Below are 15,771 nucleotides of genomic sequence, written 5' to 3' on the forward strand. Positions count from 1 at the left end.
GAGCTGGGTCACGTCCAAGTGTTCGCCTCTTTCACAAGTGAGTCTCCCTATTATTATTATTCCCTATAATTCCCTACTAAGTGTGCAGAACAACAGATGTGTTCTATAACTGTACGTTCCAAACAAGTATTCCCTAATAAACAGCTTAGTGAATGTCTTTATCTATCATTTTATTGTTTTTTTTTTATTATGGATTGATGTATTTTGCAAGCAGTTCGTTTTAATTTGCTGTGATAAAACACCCTATCTAGGGCACTATGTAGTGAGTAGAGTAGTATTTTGAACGTGCTGTATCTTGTAGCCAATGACGCACTTTGTTTCAATAGGGATGGCTTGTTTTGGGCGGGGAAAGTAACTTTATTTACAATAATCCTATTGGTGAGATTTTACAGTTAAAATGGATTGACATCTCAAGTAACTTCTTCCTTCATCACTCACTCTGACGAACGGTACGAACTTGCAACAATGGCAACACGGTAAGAAACAATCTTAAAGCTTTTATTACTATATATTTATTGTGATAGAATACAGTTCAGTCCTGGCTGTGACTTAACCCTCTTTGTGTTGTTTGTTTGTTTAATAATAAATAACGTTTAAAGCTGTAACCTGATCCTCTTTAAGTTAAACCTTTTTAGTCACGATAAATAAATAAAGTCTTTAAAATTAATTATCGAAACTGTGTATATATGGTCCAAAGGTACTTTAAATTTAAACTGGGTTACTTGATTAACTACTGCAATAGAATAGCCCCACTGTCTACAAAAAAACACGGAAGAGAACAAAATAAACAAATAAAACATTACAGAATAACTTTAAATGGTTTAAATGGTTGGTTAAAATTAATTCCACCTGCAAATCTAATGTTGAATAAAGCTGCCCATTCAAAAAACACTAAAACCGGTCAGTTTTTATTCACTAAGTGTATTTTGTGTTTATTAAGACTGCAGATGTGTAAACACTAGTTTACTGTTCAGTTGATGAGTAAGTTTACTTAAGAGCCAGGTGGCTACATCTTCTTTAAAATAATCAAAAACAATGTGTATGTAACAAAAGTTTGTTTGTTAAAAATGTTTGCTCATGCCTTTGGCCACACCAGGAAACTCTTTTGCATTTGTTGGTCATGGCCTGACACGTTATGTGGGTCCTATTTCACTATAACTCTTATCATGGTTTTGTATCAAGGTGCTGTTTGTTGAACTCACTTCCTGTCCATTGTTCAGTATGTTTTTCACCCTGTTCACAAAAGTCATATAATGCTGGTGGTTAAAATAGGCTCTTTTGGACAATTAAATAATTATAAAACAACAGGGAAGGGCCCTTAACCTGGCACATCTTGTTTTTCACTTATGTAAACAAAGCAATTTATTAAAGGAATTTTTATAAACAACCGGGCAGCACGTTGGCTCAGTGGGTAGCACTGTCGCCTCACAGCAAGAAGGTCCTGGGTTGGATCTCCAGGTGGAGCGGTCTGGGTCCTGGTCATGGTCAATTGTCCATGACTGTGTTTGACTTTAAACTTGTGAACTGATGAATCTTGTGTAGTTGATTTTTTAAGTTTGGCGCTTTTAATCTGTAAATCATGATCATCTGTAAAGGAGTATAGAGATGATAACATTCTTAGGATCACGTGTCAACAGGTCATGCAAATGAATCAAAACGTGCATTGAATTCCTCCAGAAGTATCTAGTAATAAATTATAAACACATCATGCTTAGTTCATGTAGACTGAATACTTTGTACATGACTTTTAACCATCATTTACATTAAATTAAAAATGTAGCATATTATGTGAGAAGATTTCATATTTAGGCCTAATTAAAGAAAAAGAAACACATTAGCCACAACAACCACCACCAACCCCGACAAAACGAATGAATATATCTGTCATGAATATAACCAAAGTGTGTAAAACATGACATTAAAATGCTAATAAATAAATAAACTGTTACCTCCAAAACAGATCTCTGTTGCCTCTTAAACAGATCTTTGTTTACCCCAAAACATATCTCTGTAGGAGGTGCATTGTATAGCAAAATCAAGTGCAAGTCATACAATCATACAATCAACTTGAAAAACAGTTACATACAAGATTAGACCTTGAGAAACATTGTACCACTAATCAACATTTAAACAGTGCAAAATGTAATTTATCAGCCCCGATTATACAGTAGTCTGAAAGGCAGTATTGCTCACACTGTTGAAAAAAATATGCAAAAGCTCAATAACTTTCGCTCCTTTGGTGTGTAGGTTTACAGGGTGTGCATGTGGCAAAGATAAATAGAGGTGCAGTTACTGGGGGCTGTTTTAGGTGCAGTACATGTACTATCTGTGTGTTCTTTGGTTTCGTAGCTAAATAGCTTCAGGGAGGAATTTGTGTAAGTGGTGTGATGTGTGTGTAGCAATTGCTTTGTACTTCCTATAAGATGGCCGTAGGCAGAACAGGTGGTTGCCAGGGTGAGTGGTGTCTGTACATATCTTGCAGGTTTCTGCTCTACTCTAAAGGTGCACATTTATTTAACGGATGGAGACAGAAGGGTGCATTTTATCATCAGAGCAGCTGACACATTGCAGAAGAAATCACATGGAGGTGGTTAGGATAGTTTCTGTTGTTGCAGTGTGGTGAGATAGTATAGCCTTTTATATGTTAGTTCTTCAAGGCAGTATCAAAAGAACTACTGGGCTTTACTAATGATAGAGTAAATGTATCTGTCCCATTTAAGTGTACTGGAGAGGGTGGTCCCTAGTAATTTAACCAACCTTAACTGATCAACACCAGTGGCATTTTTTCTAGGGGAGGCGACAGATGCTTAATATCATCTCTACTGTCCTGTCTCTGTACTAGACATATGGTCTGCTTAGGCCATAGAGTATACAGTAAGGCCACTTTTCTTATAAAGTTGCTTCAGACGTCTGCCAACAGGAGAATGGCATTAGTCTTTGTATAACAGGCACAAGTGCACGTTATAAACAGTGAGAATCTCATCAGTACAGTTCACAAACAAGATACTGGATAGAGTTGAAGTACTAAGTAAATCAGAAAAAGTTAAAGGGTCCAGGGATTTTAAGTTTCTGTGGTTTGTAAATCACTATGGTTTTCTTAGAGTGTTTATGGAGAATAAAAGTGAATTCAGTAAAAATATGCTCAAAAAACACCAATATGGGTGGCCTGACCAAGAGTATTATCAAGACCAGTCGTACAGATTAAATCCAGTGTATGACCTTGCTCACATGTATGTGTGCAGATAAAATAAGTAGTAGTAGAAGCATTGTTGATGTGAATATTAAAGTCACCATTCAAACTCAGAATTGAACCCAGGCCACTCTTGCTGTGAAGAGACAGCTCTACCCACTACACCACTGTGCCGCCCTGGGTAGCACCTTATGACCTGAAATGTTTTACTGTATGCTTGTGTAAACTTTTTTTCAAATGGCGTTAATTACTAAACAGCTTGCCACCCCCCTCTTCTCAGTTATAAACTTTTTTTCTTTGTCAGATTGGTGTAAATAAACAATGTTGGAAAAAATTAGACCATCAGCTCACCATTTCTTTAGGTTTTATCATAAAAAGTAGAACTAAATTCTAAGTTGACCTACATTTTTAAGTGACATCTACACTAACCCTAGCACTTTATTGGGTATACCTGTCTGGTGCATACGTTCATTCATTATTTTATAAGACACACCTACAAAACAGATGAACTATGTGGGTATACAATTACTGACTGGAACCCATCTGTTCATCTGTATACTTTGTCACCGCCTCTGCCCACCATTTATCAAAAGAGCCCCCCATTGACTAGATATTTTTTGAGTTGTGGCCATTCTCAGCAGTGCAAAGTAGTGCAATAATAATAATAACATGATCAATAAAAATAGAAACCCAGCATATGTAGAATACCAATCTTTTAACAGAAACAGATTTGGTGATTGGTTTTATTAAATGTTAATCCCATGACAGGGACATCAGGCACGTTTCAGGCACGGTGGCTCAGTGGGTAGCACTGTCGCCTTACAGCAAAAAGGTCCTGGGTTCGATCCCCAGGCCCAGGTCTGGGTCCTTTTTGTGCTGAGTTTGCATGTTCTCCCCGTGTCTGCGTGGAGCTCCGGTTTCCTCCCACAGTCCATAAACATGCAGTGAGGTTAATTGGAGACACTGAATTGCCCTATAGATGAATGGGTATGTGTATGTGTGTCTGCCCTGCAATGGACTGGCGCCCCGTCCAGGGTGTTACTGCCTTGCGCCCATTGAAAAGCTGGGATAGAATCCAGCAGCCCTTCCCCGCGACCCTAATTGGATAAGCGATTAAGAAAGTGAGTGAGAGAACACGTTTCAAAAGTATGTACACGCTTGAGGAAACAGAAACCATGTTTGTGTATCTAAACACTACATCAAATGTATTTATCAAAATACACATTAACTTGTGTTTTTAATTATTGCAGTCCAACTGTTGACAATGAGCTTTCAGCAATCCTGAACGAGTTGTGGAAGCTGGATGTGAATCGCCTGAAACCTGGAATAGACTACGCTATCAATCTACAGGTAAAAGATGAATGTGACCGGTGTTGGATAAATTGACTGGTTTGCCTACACAGCCCCACATTACTAATATATGCAATGTCATCAGTTCCCTGTATTTCTTCCTGTCTAATTGTTGACATTTCCCATGTTGCAATTCTTCTAGCCTTTGATCTACTCCTCCCTCAGGCACATCCGTATTTGCCCGTCTGGGCACCTGGGATTTAAACTAGAGCGCTTTATATCTCAGCGGTGGAAAGCTAGCTCATTAGACCATTGCACCACCTAAAGTGTGTTTTTATTTTTTATGTGAACTTAGTTGTTTGCTATGAAAAGTCTTGTTTTATTTCTCAGGGGAAAGCTGATTATGTGGCAAAAGGCAATAATTCTGCTAAAGACAAAGCTAGTACTCCTTTGTTCACTTTTGTCAATGAGGACAAGCTGAAAAGCATTCCAACGTACAACTGTAAGTAAAAGACTCTTAATAATTCAGTCATTATCAGACTTCAGCAACTGTCTATCTAGTGCCTATGGAAACAGTCAAATATATAATATTGGAGTAATGCCATTGAAATCTGACAAAGCCATCTGGACTTTAGCCTACACTTATTCGCCTTTTTAGTGTTGGTACTGTATTTCTAGATTTTAAAGTATGAACATGGGATGTGACTTGAGAAACAACCCAAATACAAACCCCATTTTCAGAAAAGTTTGGACATTTTGTAAGATGCAGTAAAAAAGAAAATATGTGATTTGTTAATTGTTTTTGTAGAAGGAAAAGATTTCTAATGTTTTTACTGATTAAGAAACTATTTCCTTAATTCACTGAAGGTGATGGATCATTCTCAGTCCAGCAGTGACAGTGAGGTGTTTAAAAACTCCATCAGCATTGATGTGTCTTATCCACTCATACCAGCACAACACACACTAACCCACCACCACCATGTCAGTGTCACTGCAGTGCTGAGAATGATCCACCACCCAAATAATACCTACTCTGTGGGGGTCCTGACCATTTGAAGAACAGCATGAAAGGGGGCTAACAAAGCATGCAGAGAAATAGATGGACTACAGTCAGTAATTGTACAACTACAGTTGTGCTCTTATATGGTAAGTGGAGCTGATAAAATAGACAGTGAGTGTAGAAACAAGGAGGTGGTTTTAATGTTATGGCTGATGTGTGTGTATATATATATATATATATATATATATTTGTGTCTGTAGGTTTGAGATTTTGCATTAGTATTAAAGGTTTTGTCTTTATTTTTATATCTTTTTAGGCTTTATGAATCTCCTAAACAACTATGAGATATCTACAAACGATGTAGAAACAGTAACCAGAGAAGAGTTGGAGGAGAATAACCTCTTTCTTGATGCAATTTTAAAAACTCAGGTCATGAAGGTACTCTTCTATAATATGATTGGTAAACTGTGTATATATAAGCTTTTATAAACTTTTATAAACTTTTCAACCATTGCTTTTTTTTTCAGCGTGCTCATAAGTATCTAATCAGTAAAGGACAAGCCTCATCTAATGAAGCTCAGTTTAAAGTGCAACTCTGTAACATCTGGTTCAAGCTCTATGAAAGAGGCAAAACTAGAGGGTGAGAAATCTAATCTAATTTATTTTAACACACATGTAAAATATCCACTAGATGGCACTTGTCTACAATTTAATAGACGAGGCTTTTTTTCGGAAACATCAGTCCTACCAGCATGCAGCATGAAATCATTTAATGATTAAAATTCTAATACTAATACGAACAAGTGGTGACATTTATTTATTTTAAATTTAACATTTACAAAAATGAATGCAGGGAATTTAAGAATTTTATTATCTACAGTCTATAACATTAAAACATTCAGAAAATCTGGAGACATCTCTGTGTGTAAAGGACAAGGATAAAAACAATATTAAATTCCCTTGACATTCAGTTCATCAGACAACATCGCATTAGCCATGAATTTTAGAATGAGCATATACAGTGGCTTCAGTGTTCAGACCCCATGATGCTCTGCACACTTTATCATGTTTATTGTAGATTTGATTTTTACCCATCGCTCTACAAGTACTCACCCATAATGATGAAGTAAACAAATGAAATTGCATGTTCGGAGTTTTTGAAATGTATTAAAAATTAAAAACACTGGGTGCTACTCTGGTGCAGTGGTTTAATGTGGTAGACTACTAGAGCTAGGATCTTGAGCTCCCAAGTTTAAATACAAAGCAGTACTATTGACCTGGTCAGGCTTTCAGTCAGGATCACTTGACAGTGAATGAGAATAGGAGGTTGACAGGGTTTCATTGCTGCTGTTCAGGTACAATGATTTGTGAAGTGCACTCCAGTACACAATCAGCTCTCTGCAAGGCTAGCAGTTAAAAACATGTGATTAGTGACTGCATATGTCTTTTATAAAAGCCTAAGTTATGGATAGAGTTATGGATCTAACTGCTTCTCCCAACTCTGCACTGCACGTTTGAACTTTTTTAGAGTTACCATTAGGTTCTTTTTACCTCCCTAACTAAGGCCCTTCTAGCGCAGATGCCTAATTAGGCCAGACAGCCAAGGAAGTTTTAAGTATGTGCTTAGCTGCTTTTACTTCAAATGTATTAAAGACACTATGGTCCTGGTAACACTCAAAGTCTCAAATAGTTTTTTATTTCATTTATTGTCTTGATCACAAAGATCCACAAATATTTATTTGGACTTGTTTTGTCTGTTTTTCTCCATTCTTGAGAATGCAGGGGTGGTGTCTTTCCAAATCAGTCAGTTAAAAAAAAATGGAATTCAATTAAGTTTGCAGTCTGCAGTACAATAGCAAAGGGTCTGAATACTTTTTTAACCAACATGTGGGTGTGTGGGTGGGTGTGTGGGTGGGTGTGTGGGTGGGTGGGTGGGTGTGTGGGTGGGTGGGTGGGTGTGGGCGACCCGTTCGGGGTGATTCCGACCTTACGCCCGGTGAATTGGATAAAGTGGTGGTAAAACAGACAATGAATTCATAAGTGGATAAATACCTAAAAGTGTAAAATAACAGTTATATTAGTTTAGGATCAAATCCACAACACAATTAAGTGTGCAAAAAATCAAATGGTTTGATCGTTTTCCCAATTTTTTTAAAAAATGTGTTAGTTTAAACATGACTTGGTACTGCTTTCAGATATAATAGATACACACAGATCTCAGATCTGTCATTGGGGCTTTAATTTCAAATGTTTTGTAAGGAATAAAGAATAAAAATAAAGATGTTATTGAATTATTTTAGGATTCTGTAATCTGAATTTAACCCCCCCACCAATAGATGGCAAGCACAAATTGACCTTCTATACAAAAGAATACATGGCAAGTGGAATGGAAAACACACATCACTAACAAACTGCACAAAGCTTACCCTGTCTCAGCAGAATGTAGCAGAATGACACGCTATCTTATAAATCAATGGGACCAGGTCATATTCTTGTATGTCTGATGCGCCGTCTAGTGTTTAACACACTCATTCCTGATAAGCGATGAAGGTCCTCGGCAATGAGAATTATGCCAAAGCCCACTCATAAACTAAACAAACGTCTACAAGTGCACTGCCTACAAGACGAAAATATTCAATCCACTGAAGCCAGTATTTAAATTCTTATCACTAACAAATTAACAGATAAACTGATAAAATAAACAGTACCTTGTTCTTTAAAAATTAAGTCCCCTTATAACTGTTCCTGCCAAGGAAATAGCCCATGAGCAGTCATGGCGTAAAATTCTCACTATCTAACTTAATGGAAACTGTAAATATTTACATACAAAGCAGATTTATTGTTGTGTTTGTTTGTTTTTCCCCTGTGATATAGTGAGAACTCATGTGGGTTCGAGCATGTGTTTGTTGGTGAGATCAAGAAAGGAAAAGAGATCATGGGCCTTCATAACTGGGTTCAGTTCTACCTGCAGGAGAAGCTGAAAGTTGTAGACTACAGGGGCTACAATTCCAAAGACATGGTAAGTTTAGTAATGATGCACAAACCCAATTTCCAGTAAAATTGGGGCATTTTTAAAAATGCCATTAATACAAGAATCCATGATTTGTTTAACTGACAAAAGTACAAACAAAAGATTTCTGTTGTTTTCACTGACCAACCAAATGGATTTTGTACATATTGCGGCTGGTTGAGCAGCCTTCTCTTTGTTGTTGCTCTCTGCTGGCTGATTGAGGCACCTTCATGAGAGATGGTTGATTAATAGTAGTGCATGACTTTCTGTAAGCTATACTGCTCTCTGTGAAAACCCATCTCTGACAGGTGAAAAGACACGTTCAACGACTGTTGGCATGTTGGGGATGGGGGACATGATAGTCTGTGGCTCTCCTTAGTTTGCAGCAGTTGGAATTTACAATTAAGGAGTTTGATATAATTACATTGAGAGATAATGCAAAATTAATAGTGAAATGCACAATAGAATTTAAAGACCATATACACATATTGTACTACATTATATAAATTGTTAATTGTTAATTCATTTACTGCACTACATTACTTTTACTGAATTCTTTGATTCTTTTTTTTTTTTCAGCCGGATGTGAACGATCATGTCATAAACCTGCAGTTCAGCTGGAAAAGTTTGGTAAAGCCACTAGGCAGTTCCTTCATTGGCGTCAGCCCTGAGTTTGAGGTGGCACTCTTCACCATTATCTTCCTCACAAGTAACAACCCTACCATCAGTACTGTGGTCAAAGTGCAAAAGTACTTGTTGGAGATTGTGGTGTGTCGTCTTGAACACTCGATTGGAACATCCTACCCGAAATTACTGAGCAGCAATAACAGAGATTTGTAAATCCATAAGCATTGGTATAAATAGTGCAGAAAGGCATGAAAGTCAATAAGGTTCTTCTGTATGCCTTAATACAATTTCCATTATTATCAGCAAAACAGCCTACATCCACTCACTGACCACTTTATGAGGTTCACTTATCTTGACTGTACAATAGTCAGCCATTCTGTGAGCTTAACCAACCATATAGATGCTGTTGCTGTTTACACCTTTTACCCCTTGTACACTATCCATCAACACAAAAAGACTCCCATAGGACTCCAACTGAACAGATGTTACTGGGTAGTGAACCAATCTTAGCACTGAAGTGAAACTTCCATAATAAAGACATGGCAGTGTCCTGTGGGAGTCTCTTTTCACTAATGGATGGGGCAGAGGGTAATTTTGAGAGCACCAGATTGACTGCAATCAGTCATTTTCTACCAACAAAGTTTAAATATATGGTAGGTCTAGCTCATTAAATGACCAGTGAATGTACAAACCAGATAAAACCCAATTTAATAAAGGGTCAGTAAGGGTATAAAAACAATAAATAAAATTACAAACTGTTACATTCATGTTACTGACCAACGTGCATAGTGCTACTTGTTTCTACTTCTATTTAAAAGTACCTTTGTATTGTTCTCTACAAAACATTTTATGTGTAATGTTTATTAAATACATTTTATGGTTATAAGACTAAAAGTTGATTTTAAAAAATGTTGTGTGGGAAGTTCGACACTGCCAGTGGTCTCACAATGAGGAGGTGATCCTTTTAATGTTGATAAATCAAGCTTTTACAGATAAGATATTTATTTTATATATATTATTGTGTTTGTTTTGTGTCATTTCAATTTTAAAGTACTGCTATGTATGCCACTCTAACTGGCAAAAAGTATCAAAAATATTTGATGTTGGTCTTAAACATTTTCAAATGTTCCTACCCCAGACAAGCAGCACACTCATGGAACCTCAGTACAAAAGGAATTGGTGGTCACTTAGTCAAAAGCACATTTAAAAGTAAATGTAATGTACAAATGTACATATGTGTTCAGTATAGTTAAGGGTAAGGCTCTGTGCAGACTGCTGGAGTTTTTTCCACATGAAACCATGCCTTCATGGACATTACTTTAGTGACCTTATGATGTATTACAATAAAATAAAAGGCACTATTTCAAAATAATGATGGACGTGCTCTGAATTAAAAAGAATTAAAAATCACACACAAACATGGATTAAACTTTTATTAGCATTTAGTTGTTGGTAAAGGCATTTAAAATGTGGTCCTAGCTTGTGTATATCAACATTCATTTAAAAAGTAGTTGTCAAGTAGGAGTTACCACTGTGTCCAGCCACTCATGACTTTCATTCCATAATGGAGATAAAGAAGAAGGTCAGGAGATAACATTGATGTTAGCATGAGAGAGCTAGCTACTACAACATCACAAAGGAATTTTAACACACTGAACTTTACAGGTAGCAAAAGATCTATTACTGTCTGTTAAATATGTGATACTAACTGAACCAAAACAAAATGTTTTAAATAGCATTATAATAATACAGTCTTAGGATAAGAAAAGAGCAATGCATTAAGGGCAGTCATCCCAGTGAGGACAATAATGCAAAATTTAATTGTACATTTCATGCAAATTTAAACAGATCTTTCTAATTTCTAAAACAGAATCACGACTATGTTTGGAAAATAATCATTTACACAATTTTTTAACCATAAGATAGCCAAAATGTCTCTATATAATTTAATTGAAGCTACAAGGTTAATGTAGCCACCCTATACTAGAAACTTATGGACGGCATGTTAGCATCATTAAAGCATTAGCATCGTCAACCACATAACAAAAACAAAATAAAACACACTTTAGATTCCATACACTCACTAACTACTTAATTAGGTAAAAATATCTTGTCACATAAGTGAACTATTTAATAAACTACACCTACTATAAAGAATAAAGATGCATTTTTGGGTACAGTTACATTTGCTGCTCTGTATTCTTTGTAAAACTAGCATGGTAGTTTAGTGTACAGTTAGAGACTAAAGCTGTTTTTTTTAACCTCCTTTAACCTTTCAGTGGGCAGGTTGTGATCACAGGACACTCTTTATTTACTTTTTATTATGGATGAGTTAGCCTGTGGCCTGTACGTCTATACAGCATAAATTCTTTTATGTTGTTTTTAGGCTACTAAGGTAAACTGACTTGTAACAGCACAAATTCATGAGTCATTGCCTTCAAACCCCAAATTAAGGTAAACTATTAAATACACAGTTTGTACAATGTTTAATTAAAATCTTAATTTTTTTTTTAATTGTTAGATTCATTACCCTGCTTGAGCATTTAGGTGGTAGAAGGAGAATTCTGTATTTCACTTTTGCTTAAACTGTTCTTTTAACGTAGATCCTTTACTTCCAGGACTTTCTGGAGGTCTTGTTTGTCTTGCTGTACCTCTGATGATCATTGACTCTGTTGCGCAGCACATTGACATCATACTTCTGCCTCTTAAGTTTCTCGGCCAGGTCAAACTTCTCAGCATGGAGCTGCTGCAGCCACTGCCAGAGATCCCGGGCCTTCTCAGTCAGCTTCTCTTGGTTGAGGTGGTCGATGTTGAGTGGCTTTCGGCGCTCCATTAGGGCTTTTGTCTTCTTCTCACGCTCTGTAAGCTTCTTGCCCTTCTTTTGCTCAACCTTCTGCAAGTAGCCCCCATATCCTTTGTTGGTAAGGAGTTTCTTCTTCTTGGCATCCTCCTCGGCTCTGAGTTTGGCTGCCTCTTCTTCACGTCTCGCTCTTTCCTCAGCCAGACGAGCCTGCCTTTCACGTTCGCGTTCAGTTCGGATACGCTGTTGCTCAGCACGATCTGCACGGCGCCGCTCGATACGGGTTTTCAGCGCCACCAGCTCATCTTCCTCCTTCTGTCTACTGGTAAAATGGGTCTCGATAAGGCTCTGCAGTTCATTGTAGTCCTTCTCAAGACGCTTGCGATGAAGGTCATCAAAATCCACTTTTTCGCCATCAGGCAGCTTTGGGGGGGCCATGTTTGGGAGAAACATCTTGGGCTTAGGCTTGGAGTCTTCTTCTGGTTCCTCCGCATCCTCCCCCTTTTCTTCTTCTTCCTCCTCTTCTTCCTCTGCCAGCTCCTTCTCCTCATGCTCAATCAGAGGGGCTTCCTCTACATTCTCCTCTTCTTCTTCTTCCTCCTCGTACTCCTCCACAATCTCCTCAGTGTCAGACATTGTGCCTGTGCTGTGTCTGGTTCTTGACAAAGAATGGAGGGTTGGGAAACAGCTCACCACTCACTGAAGAGTTGGAAAGCCAGAGAATGAAGAGAGTGAGGTGATGTGTGTAGAAGGTGGGCTTTTATAGTCCTCTTTGCCCATGTGACTTCCATTGAGTGGATCCAGCCAGTCCCTGGACTGTAGAGGGAGGTTTTTGAACAGATGCACAGGAAGCTATTTTATTCTCTGAGTCTTTTGGTGCTGGTAGGTCCCAAACCAAGACCATGACCCCTGAAATACCAAGTGAGCTTTTTTCAGACACAAAACAGATGCTCACACTTGTGCTTCGTAATTGGTGCTTTTGTGTGTGTGAGTGGGGGTTCTTGGAGGTTTAAAATAGGCACGTTGTAAATGTGAGATGATATTGAGCTGATCTTTGTTCACAACTAATTTGGTATTTGAAATACGTCATGTAACTATTTGTCTCTGCGGATCATTTAATATTTTATTCATTTATTTATCTTCAATGATCATTTTAAAGGGATAAAATACACCCTGGAATGTATGCCACCCTGACACCCTGTCTATTACAGATGACTCAATATGATAAACTTGATGATAAACGATGTGTAATTTATTATTTTTTTTCTTTTTTAGTCTTGATTTTATCACACAAAACTGTCACTTAAAAAATGTAATGAGTATTTTAATACTAATACTTTTTAACAAAAAAAGCACATCGAGACATTATAATCTCAGTGCTCGATGTTAAATCTTTATTTTGCATTAATATAACTTTTGATTACATAAAATCAAAGTCCCTAAATGGTTCTTTGCTTGCAAAAATTGGTCAACGATAACATTGTAATTGTATATAACTATGTTACTATGTTAAACAGTGCTCGGGAGGCACAGTAGCCTATTACACTAGCCCACTACCACTGAGATTTCAGAGTAGTGGGTTCAAATGTCAGCGATGCTATCAGCTGGCCATGTGTCCACACAGACATGATTGGTCATGTCTGGGGAGGGGAGTGAAGGGGGGTTAATGGCCGAAGCTCTGTGATGGATTGGCGCCCTGTCTAGGGTATTCTTGCTTTGCCTTTCATAAAGGTTTTAAATAAGTTATTTGAAAATAGTTTTTGAAGCTAACTGTATGTGTGAACCTGATTATGTGCAAATAAAGTAAAAAAAAAATTATTTTTTATATTTAAAAAAAAAATGTTTATTTAAAGGAATTTGAGTAAGGTTGAATCTAATCCTATACTTGAACATTTGAGAGGTAACATTCCTGCTTGTGGCTCAATAAATAGAAGAAAAAAAGCACAACATTAAATAGCAGACATATTACAGCAAACAATGATGCCACCACCCTCAGCAGACCCTGACCTGGTTACAGTGGTTATCAAAGATAAACTAAGTTATTTTTAGAATTTGTATTGTGACATAATTGGTCACTACATTGTCATATCACTTAGCTTCACTCACACCCCCTGACTGTCAGTTAGGAACTAGAACTACTGAGCCACCACCGATTTGAAGGGCTAAAAATATCCACTTATCAAGAGGAATGGTCCATGATGCTTACAATGGTCTTAGATAAGGTTGGTCATTGACGAAAGCAGACAGGTGTGACACTTGATATCTTACAGAACCCTGGTGGTGTACTAAAGGTTTTCAGCTGTATCACACAGCAGGAATTTTCCGAATCATTGTGTTGTGTTAAATGTAAAACAAAGGTCATAAACAGCAGTAGCTCCAACAGCAGCTCCAATTAGCATGACTGCATGTCTTTGGACTTTTGAAAAAACCGAACCACTCGGAGGAAACCCATATAGACACAGGAAAACTCTAATAAACTCCAAACAGATAGCCCCTTCTTGTTGTGAGGCAGCAACAGCGCTACCCACTGTTCCACTAACCATTAAATTACATTTACATGCATATATGCATGTTTCAACATGTACAAATTCTAAATGGACATTGAATTACTGAATTTAAAATACATACATTTTGTGTATTTTGTGTAATGTTTACATACATGTGCTGTACATAGAAGAGTTATGGCATTGTATTTATTGAATCCTGCATTAAAACAAGTCACACCCTTCACTACTGTCCATAACATTTTTCACATTTTTAAAAATCTGTTTCATGCATTTAGGTGAAGGCTCTGTTATGTTCAGCATGGTTTATGAAAGAGCCATGTACATAAAGCAAGGTTCATGAAGAAGTGCTTTTATAAGTTTGGTGCAGAAGGCAGCCACTACTGTACCTTAACCCCATGAACCTTTGGGATGAACTGAAAAGTTGATTGTAAGCCAGGCCTTCTGATAAAACGTTGGTGCCTGACTTTACAAATACCATTTAACCAAATTGATTTAAATTCTCAGACACTGTCCAAAATCATCCTGGAATAATGAAGAATGCTATAGCTGCAAGAGAGACTCCTTATAGCTATGACTATAGTTCTGGCTTTAAATAGGGTTTGTTTAACTGTTTAACCCATTAAAAAGTACATGGGACAAGTTTAGGAAAACCTGAACTGGCACCTTCCAAGCTGTTGGAACACAGATGACACACAATCAGGCAAGCTTTTCTATCTCTATGGCTGAATGCCCCTGCTTCAAAATCAGCACCCTAAAGCTCTTCTAAAGTGCTTGTTGATCACCTTGTTTCTTGGACATCGGCCTAAGCTAATTACAATTTAAAGCCCACTTAACAAAGAACAATAAAACCTATTTTCAAGAGACTGAGACTGGTGTTCTCTATAATTGGTGCAATCAAACTACTTAAAAGCTAGTCAAACTTAACCAAAAATCAAGAATTTAGGATGCCATGTTACATAGTCAAATGACCGAGAACATTCTAAGTATGTACTGTATATTGTGATCCAAAACTATAAAAGAATTACAAAAGAACTAAAGTTCCAATTATACAAAAAAATGTTGCAGAAATGATTGAACTCTTATACCTGTTAAGGTGAATTGAATGCAAACTTTTGACTTTAACTGCACATACTTTACTTATCTAAAGGAATTCCAACACACCAGTCCAACACATCAGTTTGCAATTTGCTAGCGGCAGGTGGTAGTTGTTTTTAAATGTATGCTGTGATTGGGCACAGGCAGAAAAGGACAGCTGTGTCTATCAGTAAGAGCTCCAGGTTTATGGTGTCTGGCAAGCCAAAAATAACTCTGTACATTAGCTTTAGGGCCCTGGGTTTGATCCTTCCT

The 15,771-nt window shown here is 37.3% G+C and overlaps 2 protein-coding genes across 13 annotated transcripts; one reads left to right on the forward strand and one right to left on the reverse strand.

Annotated features, from left to right (window-relative positions):
- The first annotated feature begins 385 nt into the window (after positions 1-385).
- Positions 386-10,489, forward strand: si:dkey-222f8.3 (Poly(U)-specific endoribonuclease-C-like). The gene is made up of 7 exons (XM_063005854.1): positions 386-476; positions 4,441-4,540; positions 4,871-4,982; positions 5,797-5,918; positions 6,008-6,120; positions 8,355-8,499; positions 9,070-10,489. Exons 1-7 carry the CDS (start codon positions 466-468, stop codon positions 9,328-9,330), a joined length of 864 nt encoding a protein of 287 aa, XP_062861924.1. The 5' UTR covers positions 386-465; the 3' UTR covers positions 9,331-10,489.
- A 1,236-nt stretch (positions 10,490-11,725) lies between these two features.
- Positions 11,726-12,553, reverse strand: tnnt2c (troponin T2c, cardiac). 12 transcript variants are annotated; one of them, XM_063005952.1, is made up of 2 exons: positions 12,533-12,553; positions 11,726-12,403 (listed from the first exon to the last, which is right to left on the reverse strand). In XM_063005952.1, exons 1-2 carry the CDS (start codon positions 12,551-12,553, stop codon positions 11,726-11,728), a joined length of 699 nt encoding a protein of 232 aa, XP_062862022.1. The 12 variants fall into 12 exon arrangements, with proteins under 12 accessions (XP_062862022.1, XP_062862014.1, XP_062862007.1 ...); XM_063005944.1 differs by having other exon boundaries at positions 11,726-12,412; XM_063005937.1 differs by having other exon boundaries at positions 11,726-12,433.
- Positions 12,554-15,771: the final 3,218 nt, after the last annotated feature.

Source organism: Trichomycterus rosablanca, chromosome 1 (genome assembly GCF_030014385.1).
Source record: "Trichomycterus rosablanca isolate fTriRos1 chromosome 1, fTriRos1.hap1, whole genome shotgun sequence".
In the NCBI taxonomy this organism is placed as follows: Eukaryota; Metazoa; Chordata; class Actinopteri; order Siluriformes; family Trichomycteridae; genus Trichomycterus; species Trichomycterus rosablanca.